We start from the raw sequence: 23,611 nt of genomic DNA, 5'->3' as shown, positions 1-23,611 counted from the left end.
CACGCAGCGCTTTTTGCGGAGAGTAACAAAAGCATGATCCCTGCTGCCATCCTCTTACAGTCCAAGACTCTGACATTGCAACACTCCATTTTGGGATGCAGGAGTACACAGGTGCACCCAGTCAGGCAGAGCAGGGACTCAAATCGATGTCTCCTAGATCTCAGGCAAGTGCCCACGCATTTCTAGGATACCACACATGTCTTTCTGCTTTTTCCATGAAGAGTTTTGAGGCATTGGTTTTGCCTACTGCAGAATGAATGTTGACATTTAATGAACAGTTTGTGTTGCTTGGCCAGCCCTCAGCATGTGCTTGTTAAGAAAAAGTTAGCACATGTGACTCCATTTCGGTTTGGGGCCCACCTTTGTTTAAATGCCAGCACATCATACACCAGGAGGAGTGATCCTTAGATACTGAATCCCTGTGAAAATCCTCCTCCTTGTCTCTAGCCTGCCTTGACTCCCAGTATCTGGTTTTTGTTAGTCTCTAACTCCCTGTCTCTTGGCCTTGATGTGAGGCCTCCCATTCTGATAATAAAAGTTACTGATGCATGGCTTTAGGACCATGCTGTGTAATTAACATACTGGTATAGTACGAGGAATGCACCAAGCAGGGATAGGTGGTAGATTAGACAAGCATTTGTTTATTGGCTAAGGTTTCCGCTGCATGAGGGCAACATGCTTTGCGAAAAAAGTATATAACCTTTGCATAATCTGCATTCAGGGTCCCCCCCGGCTAGCAGAGGGACACCATGCTCGAGCGTAATAAACTTGGTGTTTTTTGGGAACTCTGCAGTTGTGGACTTTGTTTATGTGCCTCAGCCTAGATTCAAACTGTGTGTGACCTATCAGGTATAATTCGCAGCACTGGTGTGCGTGTTCTACCAGGTGTAATTCCTAACATGCTGAACTCCATGCATGTGTGAAGTCCCCATGAAGTCATTACCACATGCACATTAAGTGTCTGCAGGATCCGGTCCCTCAGTAGGCTACCCTAGAAGATGCTCATAGAGGGGCTAGAACAGTTACACCATGTTAGTGTGACAGTCCCTGTAGGTTCTACAGTAGGTGGAGGATGTTGACATGGTAGGAGCAGTGGGAGAGAAGATTTTAGCTGTTGGAAGGGGATTTGGAGAGGAGCTGGAGGGCTGTAGTTTCCCAGATGACATAGAAGGAAACTAATGCAAATGGAGAAGGGTAGATTGCTGTGTAGACAGAGTGTGTAGATGTAGCCAAGGTACCTGTAGCCTAGCCAGATCAAGCAGTAGAGCAACAGCAGCACAGGCTACCCATGGGAGTACGACCCAGAGTCCCAGCTAGTCTTGTGTAGTCCATGCTTCCACTACTGTTATTTCAACTAGCTTGATGAAAGCTAGCTCATTTAGGTCTGGGTGTGCGTGCACTACAGCCACACTGTGGAGTGCCCCGTAGATATAGCTTAAGGGTCAAGAAGCAGGAGATACCAGTTATGGGGGAGATCCCAGCTGTAAGGCAGGATGCTTAAGGTCTTGAAGCATCAGGTTTCCCAGTCACTAACACAATGGGGAAATCTTCTCCACCTCCTGTAAGCTAGGGGCTGGCCACAGCCCCCACAGAAGACACAAGGGTTTCTAATTACCAGACTTAGGCTTGTCCCCCAGCTTGCTCACATGGACTTCATGTTAGACTGGCAAGCGCCAGTAGTTCTTATTGTGTGCCCAGTGGAGTTAGAATCCAGCTATTTACAGTAAAGTTAATCAAAAAGTCTATAGTTCAGCTGAGTGGCTTCCCCTGCCCCCAGATAGGACCCCAGGAGATGAGAGAAAGCCATTTGATTTACCTTGTCTAGTGCTAGCTTGCAGTCTTCTTCCTGTCCTCTATGCCACATCCTATTCTGGTGTCTATCCCTGCAGAGAGGTCTGTTCTGCTGCTGAATGGGGAAGAGCTACAAGGCCAGTAGTAGACGCCTGGCCTCAACAACTGCTGTTCCCTCCCCCAGAGGGACACATGCTACCACAAGACATTAGTGCACTCCAGAGATTTTATTTCTGCTCCCCCTCCCTTATTTTACAGTCATCTGCCATGGAAGATTTGGGACCTTGTCATCCAGCTGCTTCTCCTATGGAGTAGTGTCACAGTAACGAGAGAAACCACAGCCACCAATGAAAGCATGGCCAGAAGCACCAGGGTCAGGTCCAGTCTGGAGACAGGGTCTGGAGGAGGAGAGGTTAAGACAATCCAGATTTCTGTAGGGTCTGAAGTGTGGAGATGACACCTAGACTTCCCTGCCCCAGTGGTGCTCCCCCTACCGCTTAGGCCAGCCTTCATCAGAAAGATACTTGAATTGTCAACTCACTTTTTAGACTGTGAGCCAGCACCACCATCCCATTGATTGCCTTCTATTGGATGGCTGAGGCAATGCTAGCCCCAGTGCATTGAGTGCTATGGAGGCTCAGGGCATACAAGTCACCATTGAGGTGCCATAGTGTCCCCTCCCCCAAGTTTGCTGGGTTTTGAGACATCCTATGAATGTCCAAAGGATAAGGAAATAACCCAACATTGGCCCACTCATAGGAAGCACTCACAGGTGTGGTGTCAGCCAGCATTAGCTTACATATGGATCATCAAGGAGTGACTTCTGCATGTAGCCCCCCGCCCCCCATGAACATTTATATTAGAACCCCCTAGACAGCATTGACTTGCTGTATTCCAGGTTACTGTGCAAGATGCCAGTTGTCCTACTCGGGTTTAACAGAAAACTCACCCTTGTTCTCATAGATGTGCTCTCTCCACGGCTCAGGGCTCTCCTGGAAGATCACAGGGCCAGGAGAGCTCACCAGGTCCTGGGGCTCTCCTGTCCCATTGTTGATATCCAGGAACCGGCGGCCTCCTGGCAGATGGAATGGAGAGAGTTAGGGAGCTGTGAGTGCGCTGGACAGACAACCAGAGGGCCCATCATGATGAAATGCAGCATCACCATGGACTCTACCATGAGCCCTTACAGGCCTCCTGACAGGTTGTGGTACCAGGTATTAGATCTTCCTGAAGTGCTTATTTGAAGTGTGGGAGAAGATGGGAAGAAAGGCCATTTCATCAGGAGCAGCAGACACTCCACTCTCCAGAGGCAATTTCTAGTATTGTCTCCTACATGGGGCAGTTGTAGGAGATTAGGCCATTTACCTCTTCGTGTTAGCCCATCATACCCTAGCTAGCGCTACAGTACATGGTACAGGTACATAACGAGCTGGGCTGAACGCCTTGCAGTCAGTCAGTGTATAGCACAGGGCTGGGCAAACTTCTTGGCCTGAGGGCCACATTAGCACTGTAAAACTATATGGAGGGCCAGGTAGGGAAGGCTGTGCCTCCCCAAAGAGCCTGGCTCCCTCCCACTTCCTGCCCCCTGACTGCCCACCTCAGAAACCCCAACTCCTTGTCTCCTGACTGCCCCCTCCCAGGACCCCTGCCCCTAACTGCCCCCTGGGACCACACCCCTATCCAACCCCCCGCTCCCTGACAGCCCCTGCTGGACTCCAATGCCCCCTGAACCTCTGCCCAATCCAACCAGCCCCTGTCCCGACTGCCCCCTGGGACCCTCTGCCCCTTATCCAATGCCAACCCCCTTATGATGCTGCTCAGAGCAGCAGGAGCTCACAGCCCTACCAGAGTAGAGTGCTGGACAGCACAGGATGGGCTGGGGGCTAGCCTCCCTGGCCGGGAACTCAGGGGCCGGGGAGGATGGTCCTGTGGGTGGTAGTTTGCCCTCCTCCAATATAGCAGGACAGGCAGATCTCTGTTCACTGTGAGTCCTCTGGTATTTGGGATGGGAGCTTGTAGAAACCCACATGGGTTTCAGACCACTGGTGCCCAGATGAAGCCAGTCCGACTTACTTGTAGCAGCTCCTGATGGGCACATGGTCCTGCAGGGCTCCAGCCGAGAGGGGTAGCAAGCCGAGGCGCTACAGTAAATGTACACCTAAAATCCACACAAGTGAGAATGGAGTTAGTGAGTGACTGGCCAGTGCTGGTAGGAGCCAGGAAGTAGATCCACAGCTATCAGTTTGGTTCTGCATGTGCAGCGCCTCAGAAGAGACAATTTGAAGGTCAGGACCTGACTGAAATAGGAGCTCCTGCCCCTGCCCCCCCGACTTCCCCCTCCTCACCCGCTTTATATGCGGGCCCCTTCTCACCTCTCCCTCAAGCACCACCTGGGAGGCGGAGTCCACAAAGGCAAAGGTGGAGAGGACGAAGCGCTGGTGGTGAGTCGGGAAGGGCAGCTCAGATGAGGCAGGGCCCACGGGCACAAGCTGGGTTCTGTAGTTGTCTCCCAGGAACGGGCACCTGGGAGCAAGACATGAGAGAAGCGTGGACCAAGGAAACCGCCTTCCTCCTCCCCAAGCCATGCTCCCCCTCCATCCCAGCCACTCACCCGTCCACCAGGATGGGCCACTGCGGCTGCTGCAGGGGGTTAGCGCTTGGGGTGGCCCAGCACTGGTGTAGAACCAGAACCAGGGACGGGTCTGTTCTGTGCAGGATGCGAACCTCCATGTAGAGAGGGTCCCTGAGCACCTTCACCACAGGGTAGTCTCTCTCTGTGAGATAGGATCTGTAGCTCGGGTCTGTGGGGAGAGGGCAGCAGGAGAGCAGAGCTGAGACACCTGTGGTCCTTCAGGGGGATGGGATCTCAGTGCTGGAGTGAGGGGTCACCTACCTGTGGCGATGCGCAGCTCAAGCCGGAGGGGTCCTGCCTGGGTGACTGGAGCAGGTGTGGGGGGCAAGAAGACCTCGACCTGGACTGGCAGAAAGTCACTGGCATTGTAGATGCAGCGAGCATGGAGGCTGCACAGGAGAGAGCAGAGGGAGGAGACAGGGGCTGATGCTCTGTGAATTCACATTGAGGCCACGTGGTTTCTGGCAGTGACCTTATTAGTGCTTGAGACAAGCAGGGTCAGGCCCTATCAGTACTTGGATGGGGGACATCCAAGGATGCTAGTCTATCAACCCTTTTAGCAACTCAGATGTTCTTCCCTCCAACTCAGGGACTCAGCAGAAGTGCCCGAGCACGGCCACATGGGGGCCTTCTCAGACAGGCTAGAAGAACTTGCTTACTTGTAGTCACATCTCTTTTGGCAGCATTCTCAATGTAAGCGGGGGAATAGTCCCGCTCTTGTGGGGAACTTTCCTGACTTCTGCACTACTCCGGTGAAGTGGGCTAGCGAAAGGATCTGAGTCCTTGCTCCCACTTCCTTTACCCAGTGGTCTCCCTGCCCTTCAGGGCTCCCCTTCCACTCTGTCTGGTAGAGTCCTCGTAACCCCAACAAGGCTAGGCCCAGGATTCCTGAAGGAGCTTGACCCCCAACCCTGCTGTGGTCACCTAGGACAGGAGTTAGGGTGTCCCCACCCCAGGGTACTCTCTCTGCACTGGGCACTTCTCTGACCCATGACCATTACATACAAGATAAAGCAAATGCAAGTTATTTAATCAACAATTAATTTTAAAAAGAAGGAAACATGGGAAAGGTTAAAGGAAACACATGACCTGACTGTGTGACCCAGGCAAATCCAGCTCACACGGAGGATGGGAGCCCCCGGCCTCCTGACTCTCTGATTAGCCTGCCCACCCTGTCATTCAGGCTGACCTGGAGCATTGGGCTCTCCCCATTGTTCCTGAGGACTGTCAGTCTCAGGGTCCTGATTTCCCTGCCATCCTTCCCCTTTTAGTACTGGGAGCTAGCCAACCAAGACACCCCACTGAATGTTAGTAAGGGGGCAACAGTCCTTACATCAAGTTTGCCACCAACTGTTATCCAAGCTTTCTTTCTACCAACCCTGTAGGGAGTTATTAGTCCCTCAGGGTGGCCCCATGGAGCCCTTCTCAGGTCAGGCTGGCTGTGCCTACTTGTCATAGACTAACAGAGTTGGAAGGGACCTCTGGAGGCCATCTAGTCCAACCCCCTGCCCAGAGTAGGACCAATCCCAACTAAATCATCCCAGCCAGGGCTTTGTCAAGCCTGACCTTAGAAACTTCCAAGGAAGGGGATTCCACCACCTCCCTAGGAAACGCATTCCAGTGTTTCACCACCCTCCTAGTGAAAAACTTTTTCCTAATATCCAACCTAAATCTCCCCCACTGCAACTTGAGACCATTACTCCTTGTCCTGTCATCTGCTATCACTGAGAAGAGTCTAGATCCATCCTCTTTGGATTCACCTTTCAGGTAGTTAAAAGCAGCTATCAAATCCCCCCTCATTCTTCTCTTCTGTAGACTAAACAATCCCAGTTCCCTCAGCCTCTCCTCATAAGTCATGTGTTCCAGACCCCTAATCATTTTTGTTGCCCTTCGCTGGACTCTCTCCAATTTCTCCACATCCTTCTTGTAGTGTGGGGCCCAAAACTGGACACAGTACTCCAGATGGGCCTCACCAGTGCTGGATAGAGGGGAATCACTTCCCTCCATCTGCTGGCAGTGCTCCTACTAATGCAGCCCAATATACCAGTAGCTTTCTTGGCAACAAGGGCCCACTATTGATTCATAGCCAGCTTCTCGTTCACTCTAATCCCCAGGACCTTGTCTGTAGAACTGCTGCTTAGCCAGTCGGTCCCCAGCCTGTACCAGTAAATGGGATTCTTCCCTCCTAAGTGCAGGACTCTGCACTTGTCCTTATTGAACCTCAGATTTCTTTTAGCCCAATTCTCAATTTTCCTAGGTCACTCTGGACCCTACCTACCTCTCCCCCCCAATTTAGTGTCATCCATTAACTTGCTGAGGGTGTAAGCCATCCCATCATCCAGATCATTAATGATGAGCAAAACCAGCCCCAGGACTGACCCCTGGGGCATGCTGCTTGATACCAGCTGCCAACTAGACAGAGCTATTGATCACTACCCATTGAGCCTGATGACCTAGCCAGCTTTCGATCCACCTTTAGTCCATACTTTTTTGACTTGCTGTCAAGAATACTGTGGGATACTGTGTCAAACTTTGTTAGAGTCAAGGTATATCATGTCCACCGCTTTCCCCATATGCGCAGAGCCAGTTCTCATCATAGAAAGCAATCAGGTTGGTCAGGCATGACTTGCCCTTGGTGAATGCAACTTGGCTGGTCCTGATCACCTTCCTCTCCTCCAAGTGCTTCAGAACTGATTCGACCTGCTGCAGGATTTTTCCAGGGACTGAGGTGAGGCTGACCAATGTTGGCATTTGATCAGACAACGTAAAACCCTGACTCTTGGACAGTCAGCTGCACAGAGTGTCCTTCCCTTCACAAAGCAAGGTTTTGCCCCATGCCCCATTAGGGATCAGGTGCATTGCCCCACACTCAGAAAAGGGGATGTCTGACTGCAGGGAATCCATACCTGTAGAACATCCCCCAAGTCCTTTGGAGGTCAGGAGAGGCTGCTGAAAAATTGATGGATCAGATCTTTGCCAGGGGAAAGTATCTGGCCTCACGCTTCCACTGTGGAAGGGCTGAAGACTGCTCACCATCACTTCCTTGCTAGTCAATAGAGCAGGCCAACTTACATGAAGGTGCTGTCCCGGGTGATGGAGCCGTCTGGCCCAGTCCGGATGTCGATGCCAGAGATCAGCTGGTTCTCATAGATCAGTTTGTCATGGATCACCTGGAAGAGTGGAGACATGGGGCAGGTTAGTCCCCCAAGCCCCTGAGCAGAGCACTCACCCTGGCTTCCCGTGGGTGTCCCCTCACCTGGACTGTGGTGCCGCACTGCATGAGGGGGAAGCGGAAGATCACAAAAGCCTCAGTCATCCTGATGGGGTCACACCCTGCCTGGTCATAGGCTAGCCGGACACTCTCCAGGATGATGGGGTGATCAGACATGTCCCTGGAGACCACCAGAACAAAGTGACCATCCAGGAGACACTGAACAGTGACTGCAACACAAAGGAGCAGGATTAAGTATAGATGTTCCCGGTAGAGGAATTGGGCAAGAGTTCCATGCCACACTCAGGATGATAGCTTGGAGAAGAGCCATGAGAAATATTAGAAAACAGGCCTTGTAGTGACCAAATTCTGCCTCTTTAGACAGAGAGAAGGTTAAGGGGTGACTTGATTACAGTCTAAGTATTTAAATAAGGTGTAGATCTGAGAGCGAGGGTAGTTAAGCCTTGGAATGGTTTGCCCAGGGTCATGGTGGATTCTCCATCACTGATAAGGCAAGACTGGATGTCTACTGAGAGATCTGCTCGAGGAATTATTTCAGGGAAAGTCTATAGCTTGTGTTATACAGGAAATCAGACTAATGATCACAATGGTCCCTTCTGGCTTTGGAAGCTATCAAATGAAGCCCCATGGGGGTAAGTGGGTTTGTCTGACACAGCATGATTGCAGCTCATGTTGTGCAGGAACGAGACACGAGCCGGCAGAGTTATCCTTCGATCTGATGATGGAGCACCAGCCTGTACTGTCTGATGGTTCTTCCTCTGCCACCACACATTTGGTGTTGGCTCTCAAGATCCGCCAGGCATTGGGCAACTGAGGAGAGACCGTGATGTAGGAAGGAATCCCTTTGCACACAACTGATGCCAGCTGCAGCCTAGGGTGAGAGTTACAAAGACATTGCATCCAAGGCTAGTTCACCATGCTAGTAGGTGGTGACCAAACTCATCTGAGAAGTACGGTGTGTCCCCAAGCTTCCCAGGACAGAGATGGCAAAAGGCTCCATAAGCTGACACAAGGCCAGGCCTCCTACCTGTGTTGCCATAGTAGCAGGGAGTAGTGAGGTCAGTCTCATCATAACAGCAGCCAGCCTGGAAGCAAGCAGCTTGGCCTGGGGCATCCGCACAGGGCATCTTCCCAGCCACCACACGGCACTGCTCCTCTGTGAGATGGGCCCCTAGAACAGCAGGGTGTGGATTAAGGAGAGCTAGAGATCCTCTGAAGGGATCACAAGAGACCCTTCCCCAGAGACTTTAAGATCTATAGTGACCTCTGGACAAGTGGCTGACCTCAATACCAGTCCAACCCTCCTCCCCTTCCCCAAAGGGCTGCAAGAGCTCCCACAGTGGTCCTCCATCCCAGCTCACCCTGCCCCCCACAACCATAACCTCAAACCACATACCACCTCAGACAGCATTGTGCTCAGATCCCCACCCCTGTCCTCCAGATGTAGCAGGTTGCCCTTCTTTGCATTAAGCCAGATACCAGGCTTAACATTTCACTTGGAAATTCAGGCTCCTGATCTGCTGCTGTGTCAGAGGAGAGCCCCCACCCACACCCTACAGCCCCCTCAACACAGCCAGCAGTGTGGTCCACTCCAATTTATCAGTTAGCTGTACCTAGAGGCAAAGTGGCTGCCACTCTGGTTTAGGGGGAGGGCTAGACAGGACTCTAAGAGTGCTGAGGGACTAAGAGCTGTGGAGAGCCTGTGCGAGACACATGGGGGGGAAGGAGACAGATTGCAAGCAGATGTGGGGGTGAGATATGAAGGGATACAACATCAGATCCCAACCCTGGGATACTGGAGGAACAGGGGAAACCCCCTCTGAGCAGCCAATGGGAAGGACACATTGGTGCATGTGAGACTGGATTTTGCACCAAAGAAGCTCACCGACTTTGGAAGCAAGTGCCTTCCCCTAAAGCTTTGAAAAACCAGAAGGCAAATAGCCACCCCTTCCCCTTCAAATAAACTGGGGGTGGGGGGGGGGGAGGAAACCAGCATGATTTCTAAATGAATCTCATTTTTGATCGTGCTTACAACACTGTCAACACTAGCTCTAACATGGCAGCCACAAGCAAGAGACAAGGTTCAGCTCCTCTGAAGACCACCACAGGAGTCAGAAGTGGACCATGAAACCTTCCATTGGAGGGGACCCACATGCACGCAAGCCAGTTAGAGGTCAGACACCCCTACACACCTATGTTGCTTGGTGGAGGATATATTTGGGGCACCGGGCGCACCAGGCCCGGCTGCGGCTGGGGCACCGGGCGCACCAGGCCCGGCTGCGGCTGGGGCACCGGGCGCACCAGGCCCGGCTGCGGCTGGGGCACCGGGCGCACCAGGCCCGGCTGCGGCTGGGGCACCGGGCGCACCAGGCCCGGCTGCGGCTGGGGCACCGGGCGCACCAGGCCCGGCTGCGGCTGGGGCACCGGGCGCATGGTCTCCTCTGGGGTTAAGTCACGTTCAGTGGGCTTGGGGCAGGTCATGTTCACATCATAGGTGGCAGCGATGGCCCTGGCGCTCAGCAGTTCCTCCACTCGGACCTGCAGGTGGTTACGCCCATCCTGCAATAAAGAGACACCAATCAGTCAGCATTGTGGCCTAACAGACTCTCTGTAGGCGCTAAGCACAGTGCCCCCCAGCTGCACAGGCTGCTGTGACTGCAGGTATGGACCCATCTCCAGCTTCTGTTGTTGCTCAGGTACACTGGGGCGAGGCGTGCCAACCCCCCTCACCTTCTTCTGGACATGACAGCCATTGTAGCCAGCCGAGAAGATCATCGCTCCTTGCTCGCCAGATGTGACCCAATGGAGACAGATGGAGCAGTTGGTAACTTCGAAGGGTGTCCCAAACTCATCTGTGGAGAGAGTCATACAGGTCGTGGGTAAGGAAGAGTTAAAGCCCTTGATGAAGCTTAGCCAAGTAGCCATGTTTGGAACAGTGACTGTGGTTTGTCACATCCTTCGGTTTAGTGGAGTTTAGCATGGTGGGAAGCAGCTCTAAAGGTACAGGACGGCCCTCATTTACCAAGTCTGACCTAGAGCCAGGAGTGCTGAGAGTGGCTGAGCCAGGCCAGGCCATCCCATCCGACCCCATGTTTGGGCATGACAACAGGGAGGTGATCGCCCACAGAGGCCACAGGATCCAGGTGTCTGGAGCTCAAAGGGCCGAGTTACACCCGAGCTTGGGATACCCAGCCACATTTTGGTATGTCCTTTTACAGTCTCCCCCCAGCAGGGTTCCCTCTTTACCCTCTGCTATTTTGTGGGTCACGGTCAGCAGGCTGTTGTGAGGAAAGACTTCACTACCTGGATTCAACGGTTAGGGCTAACTCCAGTCTTTTCTCCAGGGGACAGAAGCCACAGACTCTCACTTCAGGAGACCAGGGTACTCAAGATTTGAGAGTAACAGCCAGGCCACCAAGAAGCACTAGAGTAGGACCTTCTTGTTCCCTTCCTAAAGCTCTCATTACATACTGTAGAAGTAAGAGGTTTCCACAGGAGACCCATAAAACCCTCCTGCATGTTTAAGAGGGCAGACGAGCAGGAGGCTTCTTAGCTTTCTTATGAAGCAGCCAGGCAGCTACTTACCCACAACTTTGAAGCGGACGGTGCGGCCCTGGCTGGGAAAGACCAGCAGCTGCATCCCATAGTCTCCACAGTCATACTCATGTTGCAAGACAGAGAAGCTGATCCTGTGGAAGTCCCCCTGCCCAAGGGCTATCCTTAGGGACCAGAGCAGCACTAAGCCCACAAAATACCTACAGGCCAGCCCCATGGCTGAAGATGCTAAGAAAGAAGCCCTGTCTAGCAGCCACTTCTCATAAGGGGGGAGGCTGTGGGACCGGGGCTTTGTAGGGTGAGTGGTGGGGAGGGGGCGGGGTGTGAATCAGATGAGCAGAGAGGCAACACCTGGGGAGCTGCCTGCTGCTGGGGAGGGGCCGGGTGAAAAGTGCAAAGCTCAGGGTGAAAGGGAAACATAACCGTCGAACCCTTCAGCCCTAAGACCCCCCTCCCATTGAATCCTCCTGTTATGCTACCTTTTCAGTGTTGCCAGCTCTCAGGATTTTATTGCAAGTCCCATGGTAACTGATGTTTTATTTCAAGCCCCATCTGCTGGAAACAAGGAACTAGCTGAGAACCTCAGTGTGCATTCAAAAGAAAAGTAAGTTTCTTGCCCTCACAGTTGCAGAGAAAAGCTTAAAAACAGGGCTCAAGCACACCCCAAGTGCCCCCAAAATTAGAAGGCCAAGTTGCCTGGAATCGAGGGGTCTAGTCAGTGTATCCTTCTGGGATCGGATGATTTAGTTGGGGATTGGTCCTGCTCTGAGCAGGGGGTTGGACTAGATGACCTCTTGAGGTCCCTTCCAAGCCTGATATTCTATGATTCGAAGTGGGCGGGCAGGCACAAGGTCGAGTCAGTGTGCAGGTGGCCATGGTATTGAATGAGGCCTTTTTCTTTCTTGTTCTGTGTGATTAGGTTATTGAAAAACTGGAGTGGATACAGAGAAGAGTCACAAATGCAATTTGCCGGCTGGAAGAAGTGCCGGCTAGCAAGAGACTTACAGAGCTCAGTCAGTTTAGCTTATCGAAAAGGAGATCAAGAAGTAGCTCAAGTACAGGGCCCAAGCACATTCATAGGGAGAAAAGACTGGCTATTAAAGGGCTCTCTAATCGAGTGGAGAAGGGTAGAACAAGATCCAGCGGTTGGAAGTTGGAGCCAGACAAATCCATGGACGATGCGTACAATAGCCTGGGGAGGCTGTACCTCCGCAAAGAGCCCCGCGTGGCCCTGCCCATGCACCGCCCAAGGCCCCCTCCTTCTGCTGCTGGTAGTTGGCCCCAGTCCAGGCAAGCAGGCTGCTCCTCTTCCAGGAAGCCTGCTGGGCTGGGGCTGGGGCTAGGGCGGCTAGGACTTGGGGTGGCTGGGGCCGCACCACCCAGTTCTCCAGGGCTGGGGGGAAAGGGAGGGCTGCCCGACGCCCACCCAGTGGTCTGGTGCTGGGGGGCAGCCCACCCACCCAGTGCTGCGGGGCTGATGGGGCAGCCTGTCTGGTGCTCTGAGTGTGTGTGTGTGCCCTGGCGCTTTGGGGCTGGTGGTGCTTGGGCAACCTGGGATTGGGAGGGGGGGCTGGTAGCCGCGGGAGGGAGGGATTCTGGGCTTTGGGGTGGGGCCTCAGGCTCAAGGGGTGGGCCGGGCCAGGGGCTAGCCTCCCCAAGCCTGTGGTTCACCCACCGTCCATGGCCAAATCTAAGGTAGACGTAAGGCACACATTTTGAAGGGTGACTAACCCTTGGAGCAGATGGCCACTGGAAGTGGTGGATTCTCGATCAGGCTATGTCTACACTGCTGCAGTGCTGCCCTGTAGTGCTGACACTTACTGCAGCAACGCTGTCGTAAATGCACCGCTCCGAGAGGTAGGACGATGGCAGAGTTCTTCCAGTGAGCTCATGGCATCTACCCTGGGAGAGAGGTTGGATTAACTACGTCTCTCAGGAGGGTGAATTTTTCACAGCCCTGAGGGACACACCTGGGTCAACCTAACTTTCCAGTGTAGACCAGCCCACAGGCGGCCTGTCTGGAAGACGCTTTACTCAGACACAAGTTATCGGGCTCCATGCAGAGGTAACAGGGTGACATTCTCTGGTCTGTGCTCTGCTGGAGGTCAGATTGGTTGATCTAAGGGTCCCTTCTGGCCTGAAAATCCATGAACCTATGAAAAAACCCCTCAAGTGTATTTTTTGGTGTGAAAAATCTCATGATTTTTGCAGCAATCTCTTGATTTTTGGCTCTTTGGGGTTGGGGCTCCCCGTCTCATCTCCCTCGCTCTTTCTGCCCTTCTCACTGCCGAGAATATCGCCAACCCTGAGCGCTCAAAAATCATGAGGCCCCCCAAACTCATGAGCTTCCCTTAAAAATCATGAGATTTTAAAAATAACAAATTTGTGGCTATTTTAAAATGCTTTTCTGGCTTTTGAATCTGCGGAGGTCATGCTTTGAAGCTTCTCTGTCTCTACAGTTATTATGTATTTGTATTCCTGCAGTGCTTAAGAGCTCCGGTCGTAGAGCAGGACCCCATTGGGCCAGGCACCATACAAACATAAAACAAAAAGATGAGGCTTGAAACCCTTTTTTAAAAAGGAAAGCTGACGTTCTGGTATGTTCACCTGACTCCAGGAGCTGGAGCTTTAAGAAAAGCACAATTATTGCATCACTCACAATAACATGATGAGAGTTGGTAACTCTGTCTCTGCTTCTTCCCCACTTCCCTGCTGTGTTGTGAACACTGGGGCGGGGGGGGGGGGGGCGGGGCATCAGGGGAGGAATGTAAAACTCATTCAAAGATGCTTTATCTTTGCGGCAGGGCAAGCAAGGTGTGTAGAGAAACTGCTCCTGTTTCTGGGGAATGGAGAACGGGCCCCTGAGCCTGATGCTAACAGCTGCCAAATACACCTCCCCCACAGCTCTGCTAGTACTCTTAACTCTGACCTACACACATGCTGCTAGTCTGGTCTTCTGTCCCACTGCTCTGCACCCCCTTGCCCTGTATGTCAATCTCTGGCTTGCAATTTTAACTGCTCCTGCTTGGGCCCACACTGAGATTTAAACTCCATGATCTTCAGAGCAAAAACCAGGCGATTCTGAACTAAAAGGACAAAAAGAAAAGGAGTACTTGTGGCACCTTAGAGACTAACCAATTTATTTGAGCATGAGCTTTCGTGAGCTACAGCTCACTTCATCGGATGCATACTGTGGAAATTGCAGAATACATTATTATATACACAGACACCGTGAAACAATACCTCCTCCCACCCCACTCTCCTGCTGGTAATAGCTTATCTAAAGTGATCATCAAGATGGGCCATTTCCAGCACAAATCCAGGTTTTCTCACCCTCCGCCCCCCCCACAGACAAACTCACTCTCTTGCTGGTAATAGCCCATCCAAAGTGAGCACTCTCTTCACAATGTGTATGATAATCAAGGTGGGCCATTTCCTGCAGGAATCCAGGTTCTCTCACCCCCTCACCCCCCTCCAAAAACCACACACACAAACTCTCCTTACAACGTGCATGAAAATCAAGGTGGGCCATTTCCAGCACAAATACAGGTTTTCTCACCCCCACCCCCACCCCACCCCAAAACCCACACACACAAACTCACTCTCCTGCTGGTAATAGCCTATCCAAAGTGACCGCTCTCCTTACAATGTGCATGACAATCAAAGTAGGCCACTTCCAGCATAAATCCAAGTTTAACCAGAAGGCCGGGGGGGCAGGGGGGGAGGAAAAAACAAGGGGAAATAGGCTACCTTGCATAATGACTTAGCCACTCCCAGTCTCTATTTAAGCCTAAATTAATAGTATCCAATTTGCAAATGAATTCCAATTCAACAGTTTCTCGCTGGACTCTGGATGTAGAAGCCCTCTACACCAACATTCCACACAAAGATGGACTACAAGCCGTCAAGAACACTATCCCCGATAATGTCACGGCTAACCTGGTGGCTGAACTTTGTGACTTTGTCCTTACCCATAACTATTTTACATTTGGGGACAATGTATACCTTCAGATCAGCAGCACTGCTATGGGTACCTGCATGGCCCCACAGTATGCCAACATTTTTATGGCTGATTTAGAACAACGCTTCCTCAGCTCTCGTCCCCTAACGCCCCTACTCTACTTGCGCTATATTGATGACATCTTCATCATCTGGACCCATGGAAAAGAAGCCCTTGAGGAATTCCACCATGATTTCAACAATTTCCATCCCACCATCAACCTCAGCCTGGTCCAGTCCACACAAGAGATCCACTTCCTGGACACTACAGTGCTAATAAACAATGGTCACATAGACACCACCCTATACCGGAAACCTACTGACCGCTATTCCTACCTACATGCTTCCAGCTTTCACCCTGACCACACCACACGATCCATCGTCTACAGCCAAGCTCTGCGATACAACCGCATTTGCTCCAACCCCTCAGACAGAGACAAACACCTACAAGATCTCTATCAAGCATTCTTACAACTACAATACCCACCTGCTGAAGTGAAGAAACAGATTGATAGAGCCAGAAGAGTTCCCAGAAGTCACCTACTACAGGACAGGCCTAACAAAGAAAATAACAGAACGCCACTAGCCGTCACCTTCAGCCCCCAACTAAAACCCCTCCAACGCATTATTAAGGATCTACAACCTATCCTGAAGGATGACCCAACTCTCTCACAAATCTTGGGAGACAGGCCAGTCCTTGCCTACAGACAGACCCCCAACCTGAAGCGAATACTCACCAACAACCACATACCACACAACAGAACCACTAACCCAGGAACCTATCCTTGCAACAAAGCCCGTTGCCAACTGTGCCCACATATCTATTCAGGGGACACCATCACAGGGCCTAATAACATCAGCCACACTATCAGAGGCTCGTTCACCTGCACATCCACCAATGTGATATATGCCATCATGTGCCAGCAATGCCCCTCTGCCATGTACATTGGTCAAACTGGACAGTCTCTACGTAAAAGAATAAATGGACACAAATCAGATGTCAAGAATTATACCATTCATAAGCCAGTCGGAGAACACTTCAATCTCTCTGGTCACGCAATCAGAGACATGAAGGTCGCTCTCTTACAACAAACAAACTTCAAATCCAGAGTCCAGCGAGAAACTGCTGAATTGGAATTCATTTGCAAATTGGATACTATTAATTTAGGCTTAAATAGAGACTGGGAGTGGCTAAGTCATTATGCAAGGTAGCCTATTTCCCCTTGTTTTTTCCTACCCCTCCCCCCCGGCCTTCTGGTTAAACTTGGATTTATGCTGGAAGTGGCCCACCTTGATTGTCATGCACATTGTGGGGAGAGTGGTCAGTTTGGATGAGCTATTGCCAGCAGGAGAGTGAGTTTGTGTGTGTGGGTTTTGGGGTGGGGTGGGGGTGGGGGTGAGAAAACCTGGATTTGTGCTGGAAATGGCCCACCTTGATTTTCATGCACGTTGTAAGGAGAGTGGTCACTTTGGATAGGCTATTACCAGCAGGAGAGTGAGTTTGTGTGTGTGGGTTTTGGGGTGGGGTGGGGGTGGGGGTGAGAAAACCTGGATTTGTGCTGGAAATGGCCCACCTTGATTTTCATGCACGTTGTAAGGAGAGTGGTCACTTTGGATAGGCTATTACCAGCAGGAGAGTGAGTTTGTGTGTGTATGGGGGTGGGGGGGTGAGAAAACCTGTATTTGTGCTGGAAATGGCCCACCTTGATTTTCATGCACGTTGTAAGGAGAGTTTGTGTGTGTGGTTTTTGGAGGGGGGTGAGGGGGTGAGAGAACCTGGATTCCTGCAGGAAATGGCCCACCTTGATTATCATACACATTGTGAAGAGAGTGCTCACTTTGGATGGGCTATTACCAGCAAGAGAGTGAGTTTGTCTGTGGGGGGGGCGGAGGGTGAGAAAACCTGGATTTGTGCTGGAAATGGCCCATCTTGATGATCACTTTAGATAAGCTATTACCAGCAGGAGAGTGGGGTGGGAGGAGGTATTGTTTCACGGTGTCTGTGTATATAATAATGTATTCTGCAATTTCCACAGTATGCATCCGATGAAGTGAGCTGTAGCTCACGAAAGCTCATGCTCAAATAAATTGGTTAGTCTCTAAGGTGCCACAAGTACTCCTTTTCTTTTTGCGAATACAGACTAACACGGCTGTTACTCTAAAAGGACGAACCATCTCTAGGGAGTGGCTGTAGCACACTCATTAACATCCATGTGAACCAACCACTAGAGAGCAACAGATCCCCAAGCTCCCCTCATGCGGGTGACATCGTCATCTCTCTACAGGTGTAGTCCTGGCCCCTAGTCACCCTGGTGCTTTATCCCATCACCAACCCCATAAGGGACACCAGCTGAGACCTATCATTACATGTCATACCTTTGGAAGGATCAGGCCTGCTCAGTGCTGAGTAGGGGGATCTGTGGGCAAAACCCAGGAGGTCCAGAAAACAGTGGTGTTAATTCACTAGGAGTCACTGCGTTCTGTCTGAGTCAGTGTTGGAACAGGGCTCTGGCGTGGTGCCAGGGGCTGATGGAGGTGCCATTGTTCTGATGAGGTGTGGAACTGAGGCCCATGATTGTTAATGATTTTATAGCTCTTTTAAAATAAGATTAAGGGGGTTAGCCCTAGTGGCCTGTGCAGAGTCCAAGTTAGGGGTGAAACTAGTGAAAAAGCAGGGAGGCCTCATACCAGGCCTTGAAGAAGCCTAACCTGGCCAAGTATGGAGCTCCACAGAACGAGGCAGGCCTCAGCCTGAGCTATGTGAAACCTGAGGATGGGATGTAAGGACACCTCAGTAGGCTTAGGCCTCTTGAGCTTCTCTTGGCTGGTGGTTTTCCTAGGCTCTGTCTGTCTTTTTCTCATGGCACTGCTAACCCTCAGTACGTTTACAGTACAAAATTATTTCAAAATTATTCTATTCGAATTTTCGGAAGCTATTTTATACGTTCGGTCTTCTGTGTCCCCACTAAAGCGGGTGAATTTGGCAGATTGCGTCCACAGTACCAAGGCTAGCATCAAATGTCAGAGCCGTGCACTGTGGGTAGCTATCCCACAGTTCCCACAGTCCCTGCCGCCCATTGGAATTCTCTGTTAAGCTCCCAGTTAAGCATGATGGGGCAAAAACATTCTGGCGGGTGTTTCTGGATGTGTGTCATCAGAAAGCTACGACAGACAATCGTTTCGCCCCTTTTTGGCATGCAGACGCCATACTGCTTTCAGCAGATGGTGCACTACTGCTCTCCTGCTACGATGAAACCACCTCTCCAACTCAACTCTGCTCGGCCATCGTGAACCGAGCAACACAGCTTCTGCCACCAACTCTGCTCTCCCGCTATTGCCACGCTTGCGAGCTTCTCCATGAACACAGACAGCACGGCATGTGGCGATTGGGAGATCATGGTGCTGTTGGGCCAGGTTCTGGGCCCGGGAAACAAGCACAGACTGGTGGGACCGCATAGTGTTGCAGGTATGGGATGATTCCCAGTGGCTGCGAAACTTTCGTATGCGTAAGGCCACTTTCATGGAACTTTGTGACTTGCTGTCCCCTGCCCTGAAGCGCAAAGACACCAAAATGAGAGCAGCCCTCACAGTTGAGAAGCAAGTGGCCATAGCCCTGTGGAAGCTTGCAATGCCCGACAGCTACCGGTCAGTCGGGAATCAGTTTGGAGTGGGGAAATCTACTGTGGGGGCTGCTGTGCTGCAAGTAGCCAATGCAATCAATGACCAGTTGCTATCAAGGGGAGTGACTTTGGGAAACGTGCAGACCATTGTGGATGGCTTTAATGCGCTGGGATTCCCTAAGTGCCGCGGGCAATAGACGGAACACATATCCCCATCTTGGCCCCGGAACACCAGGGCAGCCAGTACATAAACCGCAAGGGGTACTTTTCCATTGTGCTGCAAGCACTGGTGGATCACAAGGGACGTTTCACCGACATCAACGTGGGATGACCTGGAAAGGTGCATGACGCTTGCATCTTCAGGAACTCTGGTCTGTTTGAACAGCTGCAGGAAGGAACTTACTTCCCAGACCAGAAAATTACTGTTGGGGATGTTGAAATGCCTATAGTTATCTTGAGGGACCCAGACTACCCCTAAATGCCATGGCTCATGAAGCTGTACATAGGCACCCTGGACAGTAGTAAGGAGCAGTTCAACTCTAGGCTGAGCAAGTGGAGAAAGGTGGTAGAATGTGCATTTGGACGTTTGAAAGCACGCTGGTGCAGTTTACTGACTTGGCTAGATCTCAGCACAACCAATATTCCAATTGTAATTGCTGCTTGTTGTGTGGTCCACAATATCTGTGAGAGTAAGGGGGAGACATTTATGGCGGGGTGGGAGGTTGAGGCAACTTGCCTGGTGACAAGTTTCACACAGCCAGACAACAGGGCGATTAGAAGAGCGCAGCAGGGCGCGCTGCACATCAGAGAAGCTTTGAAAGCCAGTTTCATGACCGGCCATGGTACGCTGTGAGAGTTGTTGGTGTTTCTCTTAAAGTTACCTGCCCCCCCCCCCATATATATATATGAAAGGAAATAAAGTCACAATTGTTTAAAAACCGTTCTGTATTAGTTGTTGCACAAAACATTGAGAGAAATCAGAAGCTAGAGGGGGGTATTGGGTTACGGGGGTGGACGAGGAGGAGGGAAGGACTAGTCCAGAAACCAAATCAAAATTTAGGATATGCCAGTTTTCTGCTGCTTGTGCAATCCTCTGGGGTTGACTGTGTTGGTCCCCGCAGCCTTCCCCCCCTGCCCCCCGCCATGTTCTTGGGCGTCTGGGTGAGGAGGCTATCGAACTTGGGGAGGAGGGAGGGCGGTTGGTTATCCAGGGGCTGCAGCAGCAGTCTGTGGTCTTGCTGCCTTTCCCACATTAGATCCACCATACAGCGGAGCATATCAGTTTGCTCCCCCATAAACTTGACCATAGCATCCTGCCTGCTCTCATCGCCCACGTCCTTCCTCTCTTCATATTCATGTAACGCTTTACGCGACTCCGCAATTGTTTGCCTCCATGCATTCAACTGGGCCCTATCAATGCAGGAGGACTGCAAGAGCTCAGCAATCGTCGTCCCGAGTTCATTTTTTCCACCTTCTAATCTGGACCAGCCTCTGGGACAGAGTAGATAGGGGCCACATTGAAACATTTGCGCCTGCTGCAGGAGAAGAAAAAGGGAGAGTAGTATTTTAAAAGATACAGTTTAGAGAACAAAGGGGACGCTGTTTCTCAGTGAAACAGGCAATTCATAATACACAGCACATGTTCTTTCTGTACAAGGTCTCATTTTGCCTCTCATACTGAAGTGCCTGCCACTTTGGTGTGAGTAAGCCATCACATGCGGCCGGGCAACAGAATTCAGCTTGCAACTCCTTGATTATATGTACGACACTGTTCTGTGTCCCTGGAGTAGCCTCTTTCCATCATGGCCGTGGAGAGTTTAATGTACGTATTTGCGTTCCTTTTTTTGGAACATAGTTGTACCAGAAGAGATTCGTCTCCCCAACATGCAATGAGATCCAGTACCTCCCGTTCGGACCAAGCTGGAGCTCGTCTGCGAATCCGGGACTGCGTGGTCTCTTGAGATGGTGGACTCTGCATGGTCTCCTGTGATGGTGGACTGTGCTGATGGTGACCAAACAGGAAATTCAAAAGTTCCCGGGGCTTTTCCTGCCTACCTGGCTAGTGCATCGGAGTTCAGAGAGTTGTCCGGAGCGGTCACAAGGGAGCATTCTGGGATAGCTCCCGGAGGCTAATATTGTCAAATTGCGTCCACAGTATCTCTAACCCGGAACTGCGATCTCAGTTTTAGTGTGGCTACTCCACTTGCCGAGGTGGAGTACAGAAATCGGAGTAAAGAGCCCTTTAAATCGAAAAAACTGGTTTGGTCGTGTGGATGGAACCAGTTTGATTTTGAGGTAGCTCGCCTAATTCGGAAATAACCGCTTACTGTAGACCAGGCCCAAGTCTCCCTACTTCAGCAGGAGAAACATTTGGCCACTTTTCTATCTCACTCAGCACTTTTCCCCTAAGTGGAGAAGTTTCATCCTCTCCTCCAACTCTCTCCTGTCTAGTGTCTCTGCCCCTGAAGTCAATGGAAGGATTCCCATGGACTTTGAAGCAGGCCTTTTCTGTCAGGGGAAAATCATCCCTCACCTTCTGTGTCTGGAAGAAACCCCACGCAATGACATTTTATACATGTTCAGAATTGGCCTTTCAGTAGGCTACTGAGGCCTCCCTTCTTCTTCACCCTGCCTTTAGAATTAGGGATGGCCAGGGTTTTCCGTTTAAAGATTTTAATAGGCAGCAGTAGCAGAAATACAGAACTTACACCCTTGTGTCTGAAACTTGTCCTTCTGCTGCCACCCTATTGTTTTGGCTCCAGGGTAGTTCGGTTAGCTAAGCCTTCCCTCTCCATCACTGCAGTCCTGGAAAGCACACTGCCCACCCCCCCTTCACTGCCCATCAGCCAGTACTGACCCCCAGTTTTGTATCATTTAAATACACCATTGGGTTGTTGGAGGAAATAGCTTATTGCTATTGTTCGATCCTGGCACAGATCAGTGCTGGCAATCCTGATTCAAACATTGTAGCTTGCACCACTCCCTGTGGATTGTTTCTGGTACCCTAAGGCAATTATATGTCTTACTGCTGTGCCAAGATGATACCAAGTCTTTCATGTGCAAGATGTGACAATGCAATCAGCAAAGACAGTCATTTAGCTGGTAGAAAGAAAGTCACAGGCACCCATCGCCTATAAGCAATAACAGTGTTGCGTTATTGCTTATAGGTGGCTGTCCGCTGCCATTGTTGAGCTTTCAGGGAACCCTGTCTCTCTTCTGTCACGGACTTTAAGGCCAGAAGGGACCATCACGGTCATCTAGTCTGACCTCCTGCGCATTACAGGCTACAGAACCTCACCCTCCCACTCCTGCAATACACCCATGACCTCTGTCTGAGTTAGTGATATCCTCAGATAATGATATAAAGACAAAACTAAACAGAATCCCCACATTTACATTAGTTTAAACCTGCAAGTGACCCGTGCCCTGTGCTGGAAAGGATGGCAAACCCCCAGCCACAGGGTCTCTGACATGGGGGAAATTCCTTCCCATTCCCCAAAATGGTGATCAGTGAGACCCTGAACCTGTGGGCAAGACCCACCAGCTAGATACCTTGGGGAAAGAATTCTCTATAGTAACTCAGAGCCCTCCCCCTCTAGTGTCCTGTAACCAGCCATTGGAGATATTTGCAGCTCGCAGTCACAGATCAGCCGTGTGCCATTGGAGGCAGTCTCATCCTACCATCCCCTCCATAAACTTACGAAGCTCAGTCTTGAAGCCAGTTTTGCTTTTTGCCCCCCAACACCCTGCTCCCTTTGAAAGGTTGCTCCAGAACCTCACTCCTCTGATGGAGAGAAACTTTTGTCTAATCTAAAGCCTAAACTTGTTTATGGCCAGTTTATATCCATTTGTTCTTGTGTGCACGTTGGTGCTTATGTTAATTCCTCTGTGATAGTTATCCCTCTGATGCATTTAGAGAGAGCAGTCATCTCTCTCTCTCTCCTCAGCCTTCTTTTGGTTAGGCTAAATAAAAGTATTTCAGTCTCCTCTCCTAAGTGAGGTTATCCATTTCTCTGGACATTCTAGTAGCCCTTCTCCATATCTGGTCCAGTTTGAATTCATCTTACACATGGGAGACCAGAATTGCATACAGTATTCCAGATGAGGTCTCACCAGTGCCTTGTATAATGGTACTAGCACTTCCCAGTCTCTACTGGAAATACCTCACCTGAGTATCCCATGACTGGGTTAGCCTTGTTCCCAGCTGCATCACAGTGAAATCTCAGAGTCATCCTATGATCAAGCAATACACCCAAGTCTTAATTGATTTGGGATGATTTAATTGGGGATTGGTCCTGCTTTGAGCAGGGGGTTGGACTAGATGACCTCCTGAGGTCCCTTCCAACCCTGATATTCTATGATTCTTTCTCCTTCTCTGTTGCTTCTAGCAGAAGAGTGCCCAGCTTTCAGCAATAATTCTCATTGTTAGTCCCCAAGTACATGACTTCAGCACGGAAGCAAAGGCCTTTACAACTACAGCATGATCTTTATACTACTTTGAATTTTAGCAAATGGCAAATTCATGGCCTTGTACCTTGAAGCCACCAGGCTTCCATTCATTATTGTGCCAAGCCATCACAGAATGCTTTTTGCAGAGAGTAAGCAAAGCATGATCCCTGCTGCCATCCTCTTACAGTCCAAGACTCTGGCCTTGCAACACTCCATTTTGGGACGCAGGAGTACACAGGTGCACCCAGTCAGGCAGAGCAGGGACTCAAACCCATGTCTCCTAGATCTCAGGCGAGTGCCCATGCATTTCTAGGATACACATGTCTTTCTGCT

At 50.9% G+C, this 23,611-nt stretch overlaps 1 protein-coding gene across 1 annotated transcript; it reads right to left on the bottom strand.

Annotated features, from left to right (window-relative positions):
• Positions 1-2,714: 2,714 nt before the first annotated feature.
• Positions 2,715-11,427, bottom strand: LOC141989722 (zona pellucida sperm-binding protein 1-like). Its single transcript, XM_074956649.1, has 11 exons — positions 11,241-11,427; positions 10,386-10,507; positions 9,848-10,214; positions 8,683-8,826; positions 7,680-7,864; positions 7,496-7,593; positions 4,685-4,812; positions 4,403-4,592; positions 4,164-4,314; positions 3,865-3,949; positions 2,715-2,866 (listed from the first exon to the last, which is right to left on the bottom strand). The coding sequence occupies exons 1-11, from the start codon at positions 11,425-11,427 to the stop codon at positions 2,715-2,717; spliced, it is 1,809 nt and encodes a 602-aa protein (XP_074812750.1).
• Positions 11,428-23,611: the final 12,184 nt, after the last annotated feature.

Source organism: Natator depressus, chromosome 6 (assembly GCF_965152275.1).
Source record: "Natator depressus isolate rNatDep1 chromosome 6, rNatDep2.hap1, whole genome shotgun sequence".
In the NCBI taxonomy this organism is placed as follows: Eukaryota; Metazoa; Chordata; order Testudines; family Cheloniidae; genus Natator; species Natator depressus.
Note: the sequence above shows the minus strand (reverse complement) of the source record. Positions and strands in the feature narration are given on the sequence as shown.

What these genes read in the sequence shown, in the direction of transcription:
- LOC141989722 (XM_074956649.1), bottom strand. Translation starts at nt 11,427, where the DNA reads ATGGGGCTGGCCTGTAGGTATTTTGTGGGCTTAGTGCTGCTCTGGTCC. An exon ending in GCTGTCATGTCCAGAAGAAG is followed by an intron (nt 10,215 to 10,385) that starts GTGAGGGGGGTT and finishes TCTTTATTGCAG; the next exon opens with GATGGGCGTAACCACCTGCA. An exon ending in TCCTCCACCAAGCAACATAG is followed by an intron (nt 8,827 to 9,847) that starts GTGTGTAGGGGT and finishes CTGCTGTTCTAG; the next exon opens with GGGCCCATCTCACAGAGGAG.